At 43.2% G+C, this 19,463-nt stretch overlaps 1 protein-coding gene across 1 annotated transcript in view; it reads left to right on the top strand.

The window, feature by feature from the left end:
- Window positions 1–19,463, top strand: part of ABCA4 (ATP binding cassette subfamily A member 4) — a 129,286-nt gene that overhangs the window by 35,884 nt on the left and 73,939 nt on the right. The window contains exons 9-13 of the mRNA XM_063132547.1: window positions 1,150–1,289; window positions 3,595–3,711; window positions 6,671–6,868; window positions 15,072–15,277; window positions 15,996–16,172. Coding sequence (XP_062988617.1) covers window positions 1,150–1,289; window positions 3,595–3,711; window positions 6,671–6,868; window positions 15,072–15,277; window positions 15,996–16,172 — 838 coding nt within the window. The remainder of the gene's footprint in view (window positions 1–1,149; window positions 1,290–3,594; window positions 3,712–6,670; window positions 6,869–15,071; window positions 15,278–15,995; window positions 16,173–19,463) is intronic.

Raw genomic sequence — 19,463 nt, 5'->3', positions numbered from 1 at the left:
CAGATCTTTCCACTAGCCTATGAGTTATTTCTACAAGACAGATCCAGGTCTTAGCTAGACCTAAGGTTTATCCTGGGATCGTCCCGGGGTCATCCCTGTTCATGTAAATGACACATAGGATATCCTGGGAGCAGGCAGGGACGACCCTGGGATAAACCTTAGGTCTGGCTAAGGCCTAAGAAGGCTTTGCATGCTTGTTCTCCATTCCCCAAAAGGCTTGGATTTTTTGTAGCAACCCAAGACTGCAACCAAAGTAACTAAACAGAACCTTAAATTAAAAACGTAAATATACCTAAACATACCAACCTTAACATACCAACTTGGATGTAATTACTGTGAAATATACAGATGTTTCTGTTTGGAAAGGTTTTATATAAGTGACAGAATACATCACACTCTTTTTCTCTCCCCTGCCCTGCCCCAAAGATAGATAGATAGATAGATAGATAGATAGATAGATAGATATAGATAGATATACCTAAACATACCAACCTTAACATACCAACTTGGATGTAATTACTGTGAAATATACAGATGTTTCTGTTTGGAAAGGTTTTATATAAGTGACAGAATACATCACACTCTTTTTCTCTCCCCTGCCCCGCCCCAAAGATATATATATATATATATATATATATATATATATATATATATATACACACACACACACACACACACACACACACACACACAAAAACACACACACACACACACTTTTCTGGTGCTTCCACTGGAATTTTGTAGAAAAAAATAGATCTTGGGATGAAATGGAGAAATATACTTAACCCTATCATAAGCATCCTGTAGAAACCTTTCAATTTGTCCATTGTTTTCGGCTATTGCTGCTCTACTGCTCTAAAATGTACTGAGTAACCATGTAATTTATCTTCTCTAGATTTTAGTCAAACGGTATTGCGCTGCGTTCACTATGGGTGTGGTGAATATGTTAATACGCTCACAGATGCAACACGAACCTTTTTGCTTGGCTTGTTCATTTCTTACAAACTGCTGTAGCTACAATTTCCTATGAGTAATATGGAAATACTATTTCCAGAGGGTAGTCTAGACTCTGCAGGATGTCATGAACAATGAAACTGGGCTGCTATTAAATAAAGTGTGCTCTCCTTTTTCCTTCCCCTCCTCCAACAGCACCCTTTTGTAATACATTGATCCAGACCGTAGAATCGAACCCTTTGACCAAAATAGCCTGGAGGTCCGTGAAACCGCTATTGATGGGGAAAATCCTCTTTGCTCCTGATTTACCTGCTGTGCAGAAAATAATAAAGAATGTAAGAGATTCTCTCTCTCTCTCTCTCTCTCTCTCTCTCTCTCTCTCTCTCTCTCTTTCTCTCTGTTACACCAGTAAGCAATGGGTTGTATCTAGGAACTGCCTTCTGGTCATGGAAGATGCTTCTGCCTAGTTTTCAGGGAGTCCCCACCCTCATACTATGGCTCACTCAATTCAGCAGGATTCCCTGACCCCCTGGTTAATTCTTTTAGGGGGGTGGAGGGGCTACAGTGAGGAGGAAAGAGTGCAGGAGGAGCCTACTTCTGCCAGCCTTAAAAAGGAATTATTTCATGCTACCTCTTAAATTTCCCTGCTTCCCTTTCTGATGCCAATCCAGAACAGCAAAATTGGAATGAAATGGAACAGGAGTAAATGAATACACAACAACAAAGCCACTTTCTAATTTATTTTATTACATCAACATCCCACCATTTTAGCCAAACAGAACCTTGAAGGTGCTTTTCAGTTAAAAGAATCAAATAACAAAGCACTGATGATATGTCAGGTTTTGACAGCACCATTCTGGTTTGTAAATTACACATGAACTCATTGTCGAGATGCATTTGCAGTCTGAGCTACAGGAATACAAGTTTAGTTTTCACCAGTTGTTCAGTAATTTGGGGCACAAACTCTCTAGTGTCAATCTTAATTCTCCCATGGGATTGGATTAGACCGATTATGTGGATCCATTTCAGTCAGGTTTCAGGCCTGGTTTTGGTACAGAAACAGTCTTGGTCGCCCTGTATGATGACCTCTGTCAGGAGAAAGACACGGGGAGTGTGACTCTGTGGATTCTCCTTGATCTCTCAGCGGATTTTGATACCATCAACCATGGTATCCTTCTGGGATGGCTGTCCAAGTTGGGAGCAGGAGGTACTGCATGGCAGTGGTTCTACTCCTACTTGATGGGTCGGCTCCAGAAGGTGGTGCTTGGGAGACATTGCTTGGCCCCGTGGATTATCCAGTATGGGGTTCCGCAGGGGTCAGTCATGACTATTGCCCATGCTGTTCAACATCTACATGAAACTGTTGAGTGCGGTCATCCAGAGTTTTGGAGTATGTTGTCATCAGTATGCTGATGACACACAGCTCTATTTCTCCTTTTCATCTTCATCAGGTAAGGCTGTGGATGTGCTGAACCCGTGCCTGGCCACGACAATGGACTGGATGAGGGCTAATAAACTGAAGCTCAATCCAGACAAGACTGAGATGCTGTTAGTGGGTGGTTCTGCTGACCGGATGAAGGGTGTTCAACCTGTTCTGGCTGCCATTTGTCCACTTCCTTTTCCCTGTCATGTACTCTGGCAGGCTCAGGGAAACTGATTCCACATCTTGATACCACTTGCACCTGAGCAAGTATGCTTTATATGATTTTGTGCACCCCAAACCATTCTCATAGGTGCCTACTGCTAAAATATTAATAAGCCTTATTTCACTTCAGGTTCAGACACTGTCATTGATAGCCTTTGCCTATGGTGAGGTTGTTGGATCTCCTTTATCCATTTCTGTGTTAGGACAGTGTCTGCTCTCCAAAACATGATAACTATGTAAAGCAGGGGTGGTGTTGGAATTCAACACCCATCAGCCCAACCAGCATGGGAAATAGTCAGGAATGATAGTAGTTGTAATCAGTGGAGGCTGGTGGCTCCAATGTCAGTGCATCGCTCCGTGTTTCAGTCAGAACTCTAAAAGAGCCATCCAAGGTAACTTGGATAACTCCTTTGGAGATCCGACTGAAACTCGGAGCGGATTCACCACTGCACTGACATTGGAGCCACCAGCTTCCACTGGTTGTAATCCAGCAGCATTCAGACTCCTGACTCAAAGGCCTGGAAAACATCCAATGATTGGTGGTTGGGAGAAAGGGGTGGGACCGTCTAGGAAATGCTGGGTGGCTTATTGGGATCCCAGGCAGATTTGGCCTCTGATCCTTAATTTGGTTCCCAACCTTTAATCTAGAAGGCCACAGATTCCTCACACCTACAGTAGAACCATGTTTTTTTCCTTTTTTGTTTTGTTTTGTTGAAATCCTTTTTTATGGGAAGGGCCTCAGAAAAGCTGGCCTTCCACATCTTGTGCTGAATTTTACCCAGTGCATACAGTTGGCAGCCTGGCAAACCCATTACAAAGTTTCACTGATTTGCCCGCCAAATGTGAGAAGTCATAGAGTCATCCTCAAATTCCAGAATATCTCCCATATATCTATCTATCTATCTATCTGTGGTATTTAGCAAGGTGGTTGACACTTGTAATGCGTGCTTACTCTCTTTTCGTCTTCCTTCTGCAACATCTTCTTAATGCCACAGGCAAATTCCACATTTGAGGAACTTGAGCGACTCCAACTCCTGGCTAAAGCCTGGAAAGAAGTGGGACCTCAGGTGTGGAACTTCTTCCAAGACAGCGTGCAAATGAACATGATCCGGGTACGTACAGATGCCTTACTTCTAATTTAATGTTAATTCAATGTAGGATGTGGGCAGTCAAATGCAACCTTTGAATAAGAATGAATCTTAAGAGCATAATGATTGGCTGGCCAGGACTGCGTAAAGCCCACCTGGTCTGGTGTTCTCTGTTTCCAGCAGGATCTACTCTGGTTGTCATGCAGAAGACGGAGCAGACTTGTTCTGTGTTGCTCCAAGGACAGGTCTAGAACCGAAGGGTGGAAATTGCAGGGAAGCAGGTTTTGGCTAAATGTTAGGAGAAATCACCTATGGGCAAGGGCTGTTTGCCAAGGGTCCTCTTTTAAGAGTGGGGAGGGGGTTTCTCCTTTGCTGTAAGTATTTAAGCAGAGGCTGGACAGCCACTGGTCAGGGATGCTGTAGCACTGCCTTCCTCAATCTGGTGCCTAGTAGATGTCTTGGAGTACAAGTTCCAGCATTCCTGACTATTGACTGTGCTTGATGGGGATGATAGAAGTTGAAGTCCAAAAGATCTGGAGGGCACCAGGTTTTATTTTTGTTTATTTATTATTACATTTATATTCCACCTTTCTTCCATCATGGAACTCAAGATGGCTTCATGTGGTTCCCAAACTTCTCTCCTCCAAGCACTGACCAGACTCAGACCTGCTTAGCTTCAGTAAGGTGGCTGTCTCATGTGCCTTCAGACCACGTCCGGTGTGAAGATTGGGGAGAGCAGCTGTTGCTGCATCCTGCATTGCAGATTCTGCATCAAGCAGGTGGTTGGACTAAATGATCTCCAACGTGCCTTCCAACCTTCTGATTCTACCCCTGACAGCTTGAAAGGAGGACATTGTTTGTCCCCAGCCTCTGGTACTCAGATGGGACTTTGAGCAGGCAAACGTTTAGCTATCAGGGCTTTGATAGATCGCTCTTCCATGAACACTTTGAGTGTCATTGGATATGGTTGTTTTGGAGAAGGGGCCATGCCACACCCATGTGGCAACACAGCATTTCTACACCAGTGGTTTATTGCACACTTGTGATTGGCCACTCACAGAAGTTTGAGGGTCCTTTACATGACATTGCCAACCTCCAGGATGTGTACTGCACTTTACTCCCTTTATTCCACTTTCAAAAAGGTTGGAGATAAAGCAAGAAGGGACATTAATGTGATAAATCAGCAATGCCATCTAGTGGCTGTATAATGAAACATATAGAATTTACCAAGACAGGAAGTCTTTGATTCAAAGGAGCAAAGCATCCAGAAGCAGAAGCCCTGGCAAACTGGGGGATAAAAATCTTGGTGTGGTGAAGCCCTTAGCCTCTGAGGAGCTGGTTAGATAAAGGTGTCAGACCTAGTCAAGGATTATGTAGGATTATCCTCCTCACTTACAGGATAAATCCGTGTCATTGTCTTCTTCTGACCAGACCCTCCTTCTCAGATTGAACTTTCTATATAAAGATAGTAACTGCCACTCCCACCCCAGGTAGTGTAAACGTTCTGGGTTTTCTCCTAAAATTACTCATTTAAGCAAGCTAGCAAATGGGCAAGCCAATTTGGGTGGGTGGGTGCTGGATGATGAAATGTGGAGTTTAAGCACAGTTTGGGAATTGGCTGCCTGGTATCAAAGAAAGTCCAAAGTACTTGCATGGAACACATGCACTTTCAGTACAGGGGAGGAGGATCAGAGGGAAGGTCTCTCCCTGCATGGGAATGAACGGGGCAATTCTGCCAAATGGATGATGAGCCAGACTTCCTTTTTCAGCAGCAGATGCCAATCAGGATGTGCAGGCCAAGTCCCTAGCTATCAAGGCATTGAAAGACATCGGCAGAAGGTAGATCGGGATCTGCTGGTAGATCTCTGGGAGGTTTGCATAGATCGGCATGGGTTTCCGACTCCCTATTATCTAACAATACCAACAGCTGAAAAGCTTTTCCACTCCCCGAAAAGAACACTTTGACGAGAAACCAGGAGTGGATTTGCGGGCAAAAGGACTCATGAGCTTGGTTCTGGAACTGATTGCAAATTCCTGAGCTGAGTACCGTGCCTTAGTTCTTAGTGGGTGTCCACCCACCCGTGCCACTATTTTGCATCTTGGACCTCAGGTTTTAGTCATCTGCCTCTCCCTGTCCTGACATTCAGTTTAAAGAGATGGATTATGAACTTCCAAGCGTTTATTGTTGAGAACTGTATAACTTACCTTAGTGTGCAAAGATGTTTTCTTCTTAATGGGCCAGGTTTATATTTAGCCTATATGTAGACAGAAAGCTCCATCCGACGAGCGTTTTATTGCATGCTCGTTACTGGGCACTCATGGATTCCTCGGAGGTAGCTCACATGATTTTGTCTGCCTCTTGCACGCCTTCCACCCCTTCTGGTCTTCCTTGCGCCACAAGAAAAACCAGAAAAGCTCTGAAATATTTTTTAAGACGAAGTTGCTGCTCTCTCCTGCTGTGTGTGGGAGAAGCAGCGTGTTCACAACGAGGGACTGAATGGCCCTCATGCACCTTGTTTACTTCCTGTTTGAAAACAGGAAGTAATTAAGTGTCCACAGAGAAGTGACAGGAGCCAGGTGGGACACTTGCAGAGCAGGCTCAGTGAGTGGGGGGTGTGGGCGTTGCTTAACGCTTCCCTTGCCAAATGTGCCCCTCCTACTTTAAATCATTTTTTCCCTAGTTGGGCTTTGGAACTGGAAGGAAATATGGCAAGTAGGAAAACAGCTTTGGGAAGTGGTGTTTGAAGGGAACAATCAGCGGGCATGGTAAGGATCATGGTAAGCACCTCCCTCTGTAAATGCTCTCTTTCTCTGAATTTGTGCTATCTTGATAAATGCAGATTTGGGAACATGTATTTGGCAGGTAACATTTAGGTACTCCCTAAGAATCATCAAGGTTGTAGTTTCCCAGCTGGACTGATATAATAATAAAAGTGCATGTACCAATATAATATGTGAATTTAAACCTGATATTTTCCCATAGGACACTTTGCAAAACCCTACAGTGAAAGGTTTCTTAAATGAGCAGCTGCATTCTGAAGATTTAACTGCAGAAGACATTATCAATTTTCTCTACAATGGTCCACCTGAGAGAAGAAAGGAGGGTGTGGTGAACTTTGATTGGAGAAATGTCTTCAGTGTCACCAACCAAGTTCTGCATATGGTTCACCAGTACCTAGAGGTAAGATCGGCATATGTGGTTTCTTTTCAGTGGCCTGATTTGCACGTAACAACAACCCATGAGTGAGTGAGTGAGTATATGTACTGCTTTCCACATGCTCTTGCATCCTCACCACTTCTACTCACCACAACCCAGGAACGGCATATCCAAACTCAGAACTCTGGGTTGTTGAGGGACAAACAACCCAGATTTGAACTCATGATTTGTTGTTTGGCCAAAATTCCCTCAACAAGCCAGAGCTCAGGATTTATTTATTTATTTATTTATTTATTGCATTTCTATACCGCCCAATAGCCGAAGCTCTCTGGGCGGTTTACAAAATTAAGACAATTCAAAGTATAAAACAACAGTATAAAACCATAATATAAAATACAATATAAAAGCACAACCAAGATATAAACAGCAGCAATGCAAAAATACAAATTTAAAATACAAATTTAAAACAGCAAAGTTAAAATTAATTTATAGACTGTTAAAATACTGGGAGAATAAAAAGGTCTTCACCTGGCATCTAAAAGAATATAATGTAGGTGCCAAGCGAACCTCCTTAGAGAGCTCATTCCACAGCCGGGGTGCCACAACAGAGAAGGCCCTCCACCTGATTCAGACATTACATCAAAAAACCCAGGAATGGAGTGTTCTTGGATTGTTTGAGAAACTGGATGCAAAGCAGAAGCAGCAAATGGGCAGGAGGCAGTGTGCTCACTTTCTCCCACATAGCCCCAACAATTTGTGGGTTAAACAATCCATGAATTGTTGTTACATATGAACGAGGTTGATATGAGGATGGACCAATTTCCAAGTATGGTTGTCTTCATGGTCAACCTTCCTCAATCTTGTGCCCTCCAGATGCTTTGCACTACAACTCCCATCATCCCCAGCAAACATGTATTTTTCTGGGGAAGGGTGTTCCAATGGTGAGGTGCCATTACTGAAAAGCAACTCAGGGAACTATTTGGATGTGAAAAACCAATAAAGAAGAAAGGATTATGTGTTCCCCTCCCTCTATCAATTGTACTGCATGGGAGGTTGGCTTAGATCAAAAAACAGGGGAAGGGGGACACTGTATATGATGCATGTGTAGTTTGAGCTGGACATAGCCCAAGAAGAATTCATGGAAATTTAACTCTAAGAATAATCTGCTAGCGCTAGTGCAATTCTAGGAAAAATCTGCTAGCCTTACAACATTTTGGAATGGTGTAACTTTTAACTTCTCATTCTTTTCTGAGGTACAACCATATGATGAGCATGGTCAAAATAGTCTTTCAGATAAATGCTTGCAATCAGACATTGCATGAAGTTTGGGATTTCATTAACTGAGCAAAAAGTATGGTACAAAGGTGAACTTTTGGCATGGGACAGGATGAGAGCTAAGTTGAACAATGGGGTGATTACTTCCCTTGGGGCTTTAAGGAGTGGGCTTGACAGGCTTTAATGATGGCCTCATATCTTTCTGACTGATGGCTATGGGTGGGGCAGACCTCACATAAATAATGAAGAAAGGCAATTCAGTATAAACAATCATTTGTAAAACAAAAACCAACAGGTCTATTTAGTGGTAAACCTTGTAGTCCCGACACTTGTGGGTTTTTTAATCTGTTTTATTGGATTTCTGTATTATTGATATTAATAGCTCAGGGCACTGTGCAAAAAGTGATTTACTGCCTTAAAACTTCTAAAGAGACTATGAAAATATCTCACACACACACACACACACACACACACACACCTATCTGTGTAACCAAGGAAAGGTGGAACTCGAAATGTTTAATTAAACAGACTTAAACCTATTTGTGTGTGGTCTGTTATATCTATCTATCTAAGTGTGTGGCAGTCTCCTAACAGGATTGAAAGCCCCCTGATTTTCTGACTTGATGCATGGATTACAGTTTATTACTAAATCATAAATGCTATGCATTATATAAATATTAAGTATTATTTTGTTGCTTTTTAGGCAAATCCGAGTTAAAAATAGAGAGGATACAGAGAGGGGTTCTTACAAAAGCACCTTTTCATCATATAATAAAATAAAACCTGGAGTGGTATTGTGTTTTGTTTTCTACGAAGGGTGCTTCTCCAAAATAATAAATTTCCTACAGTTACTTCTGATTGTAATTGTTTACTACCTTGATCTAGAAAAAACCCTATTCCACTAGTTCTGCATGGCTTTGGGGACATGACTCTTGAGCAGCAGCTTCCCATGCTACATGGCAAACTGTTTTTGAAACAGAAGGTTTCCAAAAACAGCTTATGATGTGCTATGAGTCTTTAGTTAAAAGAGAAAAAAGTCAGAAAGCTCAGTGGGCATAGCCAGGCCCTATTCAAGTGCCTAAAGTAACTCTTTGGATCCTAAACAGCAAAGCATCCCTTAGCACCTTAAAGGTGAACAAATTTATTCTGACAAAGCTTTCGTGGACTTTTTATAGCCCACTTTATCAGATGCACAGAATATTATGGGGAGTTTCAGATTATTCAGTGTGAGTGTGTGTGTGCGTGTGTATGAGTGGATGTGTAGAATGCACAATTGTAAGCAGTGAGGTCAAAAGAAATTTACATGTAGAAAGTACTGATAGTGACAAAACACGTCATTCACATTGGTCATTCCCATAATACTCCATGCATCTGATGAAGTGGGCCATAGTCCATGAAAACTAATGCCAGAATAAATGTGTTAGTCTTTAGGGTACGAACACAGCTATCCTGTGGAAATTGTTTCTTTGGATCCTAACTACTATTGTTACTATTGCTAATATTTATGCATGGGTTACTCTGTAATGGTCAAGATATTTTCCCTGCAGGACAAATAGAGATGGCCGTCTTGGGGAAATCTGGCCCTTTTGGGGCTCAGTTTGTATTTGTGAGCTGAGCTAGTTTCACCCCTCCAAAAATCTGGTAACTTTCACATATTTTTCTCATTTAAAGCAGCATTTACGCAAATTGCAGCTGTGATTTGTGCAAATTGCAGTTGTAAATAGGCTTAACACGCAAATTACAGACACAGTTTGTATGCATTAATCATATTTATGTCTGCAAGTTGTGTAGATTACACAAATTGTGGGGGCAATTTGTGTAATTTAGGCAAATTGCGCCCGCAACTCACGTAGAAGCGAATTTTAACACAAAAAAGACATTAAAATCTGTGAGCCTCGCAGGTAAGTGAGCTAGAGTGGGGGGGGGGGGGCAGATGCATTTCTCTGATACCCCTAAGGACAAAACGACCATGGGGGAAGAAACGTTGATTTGAAAAACCAGTCTTTGGGAAAGAGATAAGCAATCCCTCCTCCCCAAGTTCCCCCCAGACTGACTTGGTTTTAAAAAAAAGATATCTTGGTGAAAGCATTCATGTGACTGGCCATTATATGTAGATTGACCCTTCACTTCAGTGGTCAACCTGCATTATGTACCATCTTTTACATATGTGCATAGTAATAATACCGTTAGTTAAATACATATCTTCGTTATTGCATCCATTAAAAAAACACCTACAGCCTTGTCATATCCTTCTAAGGGTGAAGGCATCTTGTTAGCGTAGGAACATTACCCTTATACAAAGGCAGATGTGTGTGTGTGTGTTTCTTTTAACAAAATGGCAAACCGTTTCTTTAGATGACAAGGCTAAACAAAAGGCGACTTTACATTGCAGAGAGGTCTGCTGGTTAAATAACAAGTTGTCTGTGAGCACTTTGATGTACAGTAATTATTGGTTGTTGGCCTGCAAGAGATCATTGGGAAGATAAGATCAAACAAGTTAGCTTTGTGGCGTTCTATGAAGTGAGGTAATTAAATACATTTCTTCCCAGTCAATTTAGGAACTGAATACTGTCTACTCACTTGCCAAGATGAGAAACTGATAACGACTCCCTAATTTTGGAGTTAGGAAGCAGGAGAAAGATACAGATGTGTGATTATGTTTTTGTTTTGTTTTTTTCAAATTCCTAGCCATGTCATTTATTTATTATTATTTATTTAAACAATTTATATACTACTTGATAGCATAAGACCTTTAAGCAGTTTATAGGAAAAATACTTAAAATAAGATATAAAACCAATAATAAATACATTAAAATGTTACAAAAAACAGTGGCCCCATTCAGAAGACACATTTAAACCACGGCTTTAACCACAGTGGTTAAGCCAGAAAGCCAGGCTGTGTTCAGAAGATATTTTAAACCATGGCTTTAGCCATGATGAATAAGGCTTTCTGGCTTAACCACCATGGTTAAAGCCATAATTTAAGGTGTCTTCTGAACACAGCCTGGCCTTCTGGCTTAACCACTGTGTTTAAAGCCGTGGTTTGAGGTGTCTTCTGAATGGGACTAGTAAAGCAAAGCAGTGTGATTTTAAGTCTGGGAAAGCATGAATAAACAGCTTCAAGAGGCACCTAAAGTTTGCCACAGTTTTTGCCTCCAACCACATATGGGAGTGGGTTCCAGAGGGTCAGTGCCACTACTGAGAAAGCTCACTTACGCACTATTACGTGACAACACGCTGTTGGTCATGGGACAACAATAAGGCTGCATCTGAGGATCTCAAGGATCAATTTGGTGTATATACAGGAAGATGGTCAGCAAGGTATCCTGGTCCTGAATGTTTCAGGTTTTAAATATCAGCAACAAAACCTTGAATATGTCTCAGTAGCTAATAGGCAGCCAGTGATGTTCTTTTAATACTGTGTTAATGTGGGTGCTGAGCATCCACTGAGCATCCTAGTTGCTGCATTCTGCACTGCCGGCAGCTTCCAAAGTGGGTACAAAAGCAGCCCCACATAAAGCACATTACAGTAGCCTATTTGTGAGGTTGCTAGTGCATGGATCACTGTGGCTAGGCTATCCATGTAAATATATGGCATTTATAGCATTTCCCAATTGCTTTCTCTGTAGTAATACACTGGAGCTTAGTGAAATGATACCAGCGGATGACTACTTTGAGCATTTAGGAAAAGTGCTTTGTCACAGAGCTTTTTAACCTTCCTTGAGCTCTCTACTTCCCTAAAATTCCGTTTTGGTTCCATAGTTTCTATGTATGTCAAGTTAAAGACACATTTTCCAATGGAGCCTCCATCATACTTCAATATGCCTACCAATGAACCTGTGTGTTTCTTCTGGAGGAAGAGACACATCTGAGTTACAGATGGCCTTTACATTTTCAGAAATGGGGGTCAGCAATTTCTTCTTTGTCCCAGAATGCTAGGTGTAATTTGACAGCTGCTACACCTACCAGTGACTCATTCATTCATACTGCAATCTCTATTCTGAGACAGAGGCCATAGCTAGATGGGTGATCCCCGAGATCGTCCCTGTTTATTCAGATGACGCACAGGGGATCCCGGGATCAGGGAGGGATGATCCCTCCCTTGCCCCGGGATCTTGACCTCCCCTTTAGGCCTGGTTTTTCCACGGTCTTGGGCTGAGCCTGAGGCCGCGGAACATGTGGCCAGGCCCCACGGTTTGTCCAGGCTCCTCGCGATTTCTCACTAAGAGCTGGGACCTGCACCCGTCAGAGCTGCGCCCGTCAAGGGTGGGGTGGAGGGAACAGGGAAAGTTTTGGTTTTTTTTAATAACTTACCTTTTGTGCACTGCTGACACTTTAACTGGAAAAAATGGTGGGCGCAGCAACGCCTTTCCGTCTGAGGTCATCACGCACCGCATGTAAATAGAGGGGGGATCTTGCGATAAAACCATCGTGAGATCTTCACCCCTCCATCACGGACTTAGAGGTAGGTCTAGCTAAAGCCAGGGTCTAAACAGAATGACTGGCAGAATTTGGGGAGTTTTTTATTCTTCTTCCATCCCCTGTTCGGTTTTTTTTTTTTTAAATCTACCATCTGGGTCCTAGACTGATGAAGATTTCTGGAGGACTTGAAAGCTTGCACAATCTTTTGTGACATTTTGGTTGGTTCTAGTGAAGGTATTGCCTGACTATGCTTTTGGATTTCAGTCAGGCTTCTCTCACACACACACTGGCTGTGTGTGCTCAGGACCCTTCCATGTTTTCATCTATGACTGAAATCATTTTTCACTGCTACACTTTTGAAGTATGAAGTGACATCAGGAAAAACTTCCTGACTGTTAGAGCAGTACGACAATGGAACCAGTTACTTAGGGAGGTTGTGGAATCTCCCACACTAGAGGCATTCAAGAGGCAGCTGGACAACCATCTGTCAGGGATAGTTTAGGGTAGATTCCTGCATTGAGCAGGGGGTTGGATTCGATGGCTTTTTAGGCCCCTTCCTACTATTCTATGATTCTAAGATGGAGTTGACCAGAATTACCTACACATTTCTGTGGAGAACCGTATCTTGGGTGTCTACCAAGTGCGCTCCCTGACTCTAGGATGACCATATGAAAAGGAGGACAGGGCTCTTGTATCTTTAACAGTTGTCTTGAAAAGGAAATTTCAGCAGGTGTCATTTGTATATATGGGGAACCTGGTGAAATTTCCTCTTCATCACACCAGTTAAAGTTGCAAGTGCCCTTTTAAATCTGGTCACTCTAGTATAGCTCCTGCAGCTTCAATTGCTGTGATGAAGAGGGAATTTCAGCAGGTTCTCTATATACGTATACAAATGACACCTGCTGAAATTCCCTTTTCTATGCAACTGTTAAAGATACAGGAGCCCTGTCCTCCTTTTTATATGGTCACCCTACCTGACTCCCAAGTGTTCTCTCAGCTGCTTGGGTTGCAGCACTTTCCCCTCGTCTCAGCTTTGTCGTTTTATTTGCTCTCCCAGTCTTATTTTCCAGGTGGGGGGGGGGTGTTGCATTCTCTTTTTATCTCTGTTTATTTATTGAGATGAAGGTTTCAGCTTTGGTGTTCTTTGCTTGTTATTTTGCTGTTCTTTCATGACCTCTCTCAACTGTTGTATGTTTTTCAACCAAGTCTTGTATGTTTCTCTACCAAGGAACCACAGGTTGTTGAGATGTTACATACTAGGGAAATGGAGGGAAAGTGACATTTGATTCAGGCTGTAACACATTAAAACCAAGGTCTCCCATGGCAACTAAAAGTGTTCACCCCTACCTGGCCCTGCCATTGTTTTCACATGGCTTTCTTCTCTTCTTTTCATCCTCTCTCTAGAGAGGAAAACATATCAGGGACTCTAACTGGGTTAAATTTTCTTTTTCTGGTAATTAACATTTGAATGGAGTTGTATGGGAGAAACAATGATAATTAATCCAATTTCAAACAAGTTTCAATGTGTATAGTTTTAGAACAGGAGTGAAAATCTTGCAGCCCAATGGCCACATGCAGGTTTTGTCCTAGCTTCATGCAGATTTATTTATTTATTTAAAACATTTGTATCCCGCCCTATATCATAAAGATCTCAGGGTGCTGTACAGTTAAGAGCATACAGTATAAAACAATAAATATACACAGCTAAAAACAAATTAAACCATGAACCAAGTCAAAATGATATATAATTTAAAAGGAGTAAAAACGATTAATCTCAGGCCACTTTGCAAATTCTGTCTACTTTGGTTCTGGTTACATCCACTTTAGGCTCTGGCCCTGCCTGGTGGTAGAATGCAGTCCCTGATAGGTTTTGATGGAGCTAATGCAGACTTTGACAGGCAATCCCCCCCCCCTTCCGCCGATTTAGAGTAAGGAGCAATAAAATGACCGTGGTCCTGTTTTCTTCATGGCCTTTTCTACACCAGCCGTTTTTTCCAGGGATTATTCCAGCATCATCCCTGTGTGTCCAAATGACACACAGGGGATGCTGGGATCAGAGAGGGATAATCCCTCCATTTCCCTGGGATAACTGAGACATGTGGTCCCAGGACGATCCTGAAGACCACGGGTGGTGTGGGCGCCCGTCCTGGCTTCTTTCCTGCGAGTAGCGGGGGTCATCAGAGGGAAGGAGCTGTGATGGGAGGAGTCCAAGGCCCTCGGGGCTGGGGTGGGGAGTTGGGTCGGGCTTCCCCCCCCCTTGCCTTTTAATTTTCGCTGGAGCGCCTTAAAAAAAGAAAGGCAGCCGTGACAGGCACGATGCCCATGACGTCACGCAGCCTGTTTAGATTGAAGGCGATGATCCTGGAAGCAGGTAAGTCTGGGATCGCCCCCTCTCTCTCCCTTTATACCCGTAGGTGTAGAAAGGGCCCATGAGAGCCTGAATCATACAAAGGTGACTGCTGGTGTAGATTTCCCATGTAGATTCCCTGCTGTCTATCACTATCCCTAACACTTTTGCTACTCTCTGCAGTGTTTGACTCTTGACAAATTTGAAGGCCACGCTGATGAATTTCGGGTGACTCGTCGTGCTCTCTATCTTCTGGAGGAAAACAAGTTCTGGGCTGCTGTTGTCTTTTCTGATCTGGACCCAACAGCCAACCGACTGCCACCTCATGTGAAATACAAGATTCGTATGGGTATTGATGCAGTGGAGAAAACAAACAAAATCAAAGACAGGTGATGATAGTCTCTCATGCAAGACAAGCATGACCCATGTTTTGACTGCAGGATGGCCCTGGGCCCAGAGTGATTGGAGCTAGAACACTCATCAGAAAAGCCATAACAGTTTGGTGACTGAGGCAGAATACCTTAAATCATAAGCTAAATAATGAACATTTTGCTGCCTTTTATTGGTATCCCAAACAGGGGTGTAGTAGTAAATTTTTGAAGTGCAAGAGGTGAGGCATGATGCTGGCTTTATGTGAAAGAAAGAAGAAACTTGCGCTCAAGGGCAAACCACAGGATTTATGTAATAATGTAGTTTGGCCCTCAGGCATACACTATTCAATGTGTAAAAGGTGGACAGACTATCTTGATAAGAACCACTGTTGTAGTACAGTTAGGGAGATAGGAAGCTGCCTTATACTGAGTCAGACCATTGGTCCATGTAGGTCAGCATTGTCTTCACTGATTGGTAGCAGCAGCCTTTTCAGGATTTCAAGCAGGATTCTTTCTTAGCCCTACCTGGAGATGGTGGGGATTGGACCTTGGACCTTCTGCATGCAAAGCAGGGGTTCCACCATTGAGCCCCAGGCCCTTCCATACTCAACCCAGCCTTGATTAATGTAGTGTGTAGTTTGGCCCACAGGCTCTGACAACTGTAATTCTGATGCTAATCAGAACCTCCGTGACTTCACCTTCCTAGGCTGAGTTTGTGCTGTCTTTGTCTTCGCAGGTACTGGGATCCTGGTCCAAGAGCTGACCCAGTGGATGATTTGCGGTACATCTGGGGAGGGTTTGCCTATCTGCAAGACATGATTGAGCATGGGATTATCAAGACCCAGACCAGTGTTGAAGTGCCTCCAGGGATCTACTTGCAACAAATGCCCTATCCCTGCTTTGTAGATGATGTGTGAGTAAGAACAGCCCCAGTGATCTGCTTCTGATAACTAATTGGGTGGCTGGCTGGGTGGCACATGGGCTTATATGGGAGGCAGGACTGCTTTTGTCTTTGATCTTGTTGGAAAGCTAGAGAAATCCTAGGATGAAGGTATTAAGCAAATTCCCCCACCCCCACCCCCAAGGAGTCAGAGTTGTGCTGCTTTGGTTAAGCCTGAGATAAGGAGACTGGAACAAAAGCAAAGCACCGTGGCGTTTTAATAGAGAATGACAAGGTCTGATCTAGCTTCCATTGGAAAACAGCCATCCAGTGATTCCCTTAAGAGCTAGAGAATGGGGGAGAAATTGCAGAGTTTATAGCTGAACGTTCCCATGAGGGGAAAGTGCTAATGAACACATACAGGCATGCCCTCTCCATCTTGTTGAGAAAACCCAAAGCAGGACCAGTGAGCTTTTCTTCAGAACTCAGTACTGTGCTCCAGTACGGTCAGTGTATGGGGTAACTTTTCACACTGACTAGCATAACAGGATTTTGCTATATCTTTCTCTCCTACAACTGCATGCACAGCAAGTAGCTGAGCTTCAGAATCCTCCTGCAAACTAGTGAGCCAGAGACCAAACCTTGTGGAGCTGTCATTGGGGCTTCCCCATTTTTGGTCAGCAGGTTCTGAAGCGCCAGTAGTTGTCAGTGTGGTGTGATGGGCAGACCAGCCTTCCCCAACCAGGTGCCCCACAACTGTGTTGGACTCCATCTTGCACCATCCCTGGCCAGCACTGCCAATGGCCATGTTGGATGGGGATGATGGGAATTGGATTCCAACAAATCTGGAGGGCACCATGTTGTGGACAGCAGGAATACAATGTCAGATTGGAATTGAGGAGACCCATGGTCAAACCCAGCTCTGCTATGATGCTCATTGGTGGCCTTGGGGAGTCTTGATCTTTAGGACTTAAAGATATATGCGAATTTTATTTTTGCTTGCAAAACATGTGAGCATGCCCTGTTCAAACTCCGAATACGTATGCAAGCATGTGTCTGCTGCAAATGTTTGCAAATTGCTGGAAATGTGCTTTTGTTCGATTTGCACAAATTTCCCGGTTTGTTTTTATGCAAATTTTGTAACTTGTGAAGATTCCCCTGTAGGTTGAATCATCCCTGCTTTAGTCTAAGGAGGAATGTTGCACAAAGTACAAAATTTGTGCAGATTTCATGTTCAATCGCTGCTCAGTTTGCACAATTTCCCCATTTGCGCAGAGCAAGAATGAATCAGGTACAAGACAAATGGCAAGACAGTGTTTGGAGAATCCTAGCGATTTTGAACATTGCTCCTTCGGCTATTTGTCTTGTACTACTCAGCCTCACCAACCTCACAGAGTTGCTTGGAGGATAATGTGGGATGGGGAGCGATATATGCTATCGTGATTCTTTTGGAGGAAGGGCAACATAAAAATATAACAAATAATGGTTCCACAGCTGCTCTAGTGGTCTGTTGAGGCTCATCTGCCCGTGCTGCTGATCCGGGGGTTGTAGGGGTGAAGGAGAGTCATGCAAGCACAGCAGAAGAGGGGTTTTTGTATAACAAAAACTACGGCTATCCACTTCTGCAGCCTCTCACTTCAGTTCAATTATCCATTAAGTACAGCAGCCCGGAGGTTACAAGCTGAATGGGCTTTTTCAGGTTTCGGAGGTAGGGATCAGGCAATGGTCTAGTGCTCTCCAAAGGTTTCACATTCCTTTGATTTATCATCAATCATCATCAACCCCAGGTCACTTCTTTACAGGCAAGGAAGGGATCTTAATGCTGTCTTAACTGGTTTCACTCCATGATGACAATGTGAAAAATTTTATGTAAAGTGAGAGCTGGGTGAATAGCATAGGGCCAGCATATAATCAAAGAGATCCCACTTGTGTCTTCTTCCATAATTCCATTGTCAATGTTGTTTTTGAGCCTACCTTCCCCTTGAAATGTAAAGTTTAAATTATATCGTGATGGCTCGTGGGCAGCCAGACCTTCCATAGCATAGCACCACTTGCCTCCTTGTGAAGAAAGATGACACCTCTGAAGAGAGAGAGCCCTCTGGTGGTCAACGGGCCAAATAGTTTAATTTTAAAATCCTGTTTTTAAAGTATTACTATATTTATATCCCACCTTTTTTCCTCTTGCAAGGAACCCCAAGGGAAGACATGGTCTTCCTCCTCTCCATTTTATCCTCACAACAATCCTGTGAGGTAGCTTAGGCTGAGAGTCAACGTCTGTCCCAAAGTCACCCAGTGAGCTTCATGGCCAAATGGGGACTAGAATCCGGATCTCCTGCATCCCAGTCCAACACTCTAACCACTACATCACACTGGCTGACCACATAAGAACAACATTTATTTATTATTTAGTTCTGTACTCTTTAAAACAGGGGAGTGTGGAACCTGAGGCTCAGGGGCCAAATCCAGCCCACTTCGGGTCCCAATCCAGCTCTCCGGGATTCCCCAAATGGCCAAGTCCCTTCCCCCCTTTCCCCACAACCATCGATCATTGAGTGGTTTCCTAGCTTTTGTGCAGTTTTCTCCCCATTCTAAAAGGTTGAAATGCCTCTCCTAGGGCTTAAGTACAGGCCGTAAGGGCGTTAAGCTAAATTATTATTATTATTATTATTATTATTATTATTATTATTATTATTTATTACATTTATATCCCGCCTTTTTTCCTCCAAGGAACCCAAGGCGGCATACATAATCCTCCTCCTCTCCATGTTATCCTCACAACAACAACTCTGTGAGGTAGGTTGGGCTGAGAGGTTGTGACTGGCCCAAAGTCACCCAGTGGGTTTCCATGGCCGAGTGGAGACTAGAACCCAGATCTCCCGACTCCCAGCCCAACACCATAGCCACTACACCACACTGGCTGGTATTATGCTGGCATTTTGGACTGAACCATTTTGCCTTCAGCCCTGTCCACCACTGGAATGCAGCCCTCAAGAGATTCTGCAAAAAGTAAATTTGGCCTTCATGCTGACAGAGGTTCTGCCCCCTGCTTTAAAAAGTGGGAGTATGCAGAAGAGCATTTGTTAAAAGGGGGCCGATTACCATAGTGAACATAACATCCACTATCAGGTAAGGGCTATTTCATATGTGACGTATTTCCTACCTAGAGAGAACCTTAGTTTTGGGGAAAGACCATATCCGCTCATTCACACCATTGCGTGTGAATAATCACTCTGAAGTATCTATTTCATCTTACTTTATTATGGCAAATCATTACATGATTTTCACAGGTTTTCTCTATATGAAGGTCGACTCTGTGTCGAAAAA

Source organism: Elgaria multicarinata, chromosome 1, assembly GCF_023053635.1.
Source record: "Elgaria multicarinata webbii isolate HBS135686 ecotype San Diego chromosome 1, rElgMul1.1.pri, whole genome shotgun sequence".
Lineage (NCBI taxonomy): Eukaryota > Metazoa > Chordata > Lepidosauria > Squamata > Anguidae > Elgaria > Elgaria multicarinata.
Note: the sequence above shows the minus strand (reverse complement) of the source record. Positions and strands in the feature narration are given on the sequence as shown.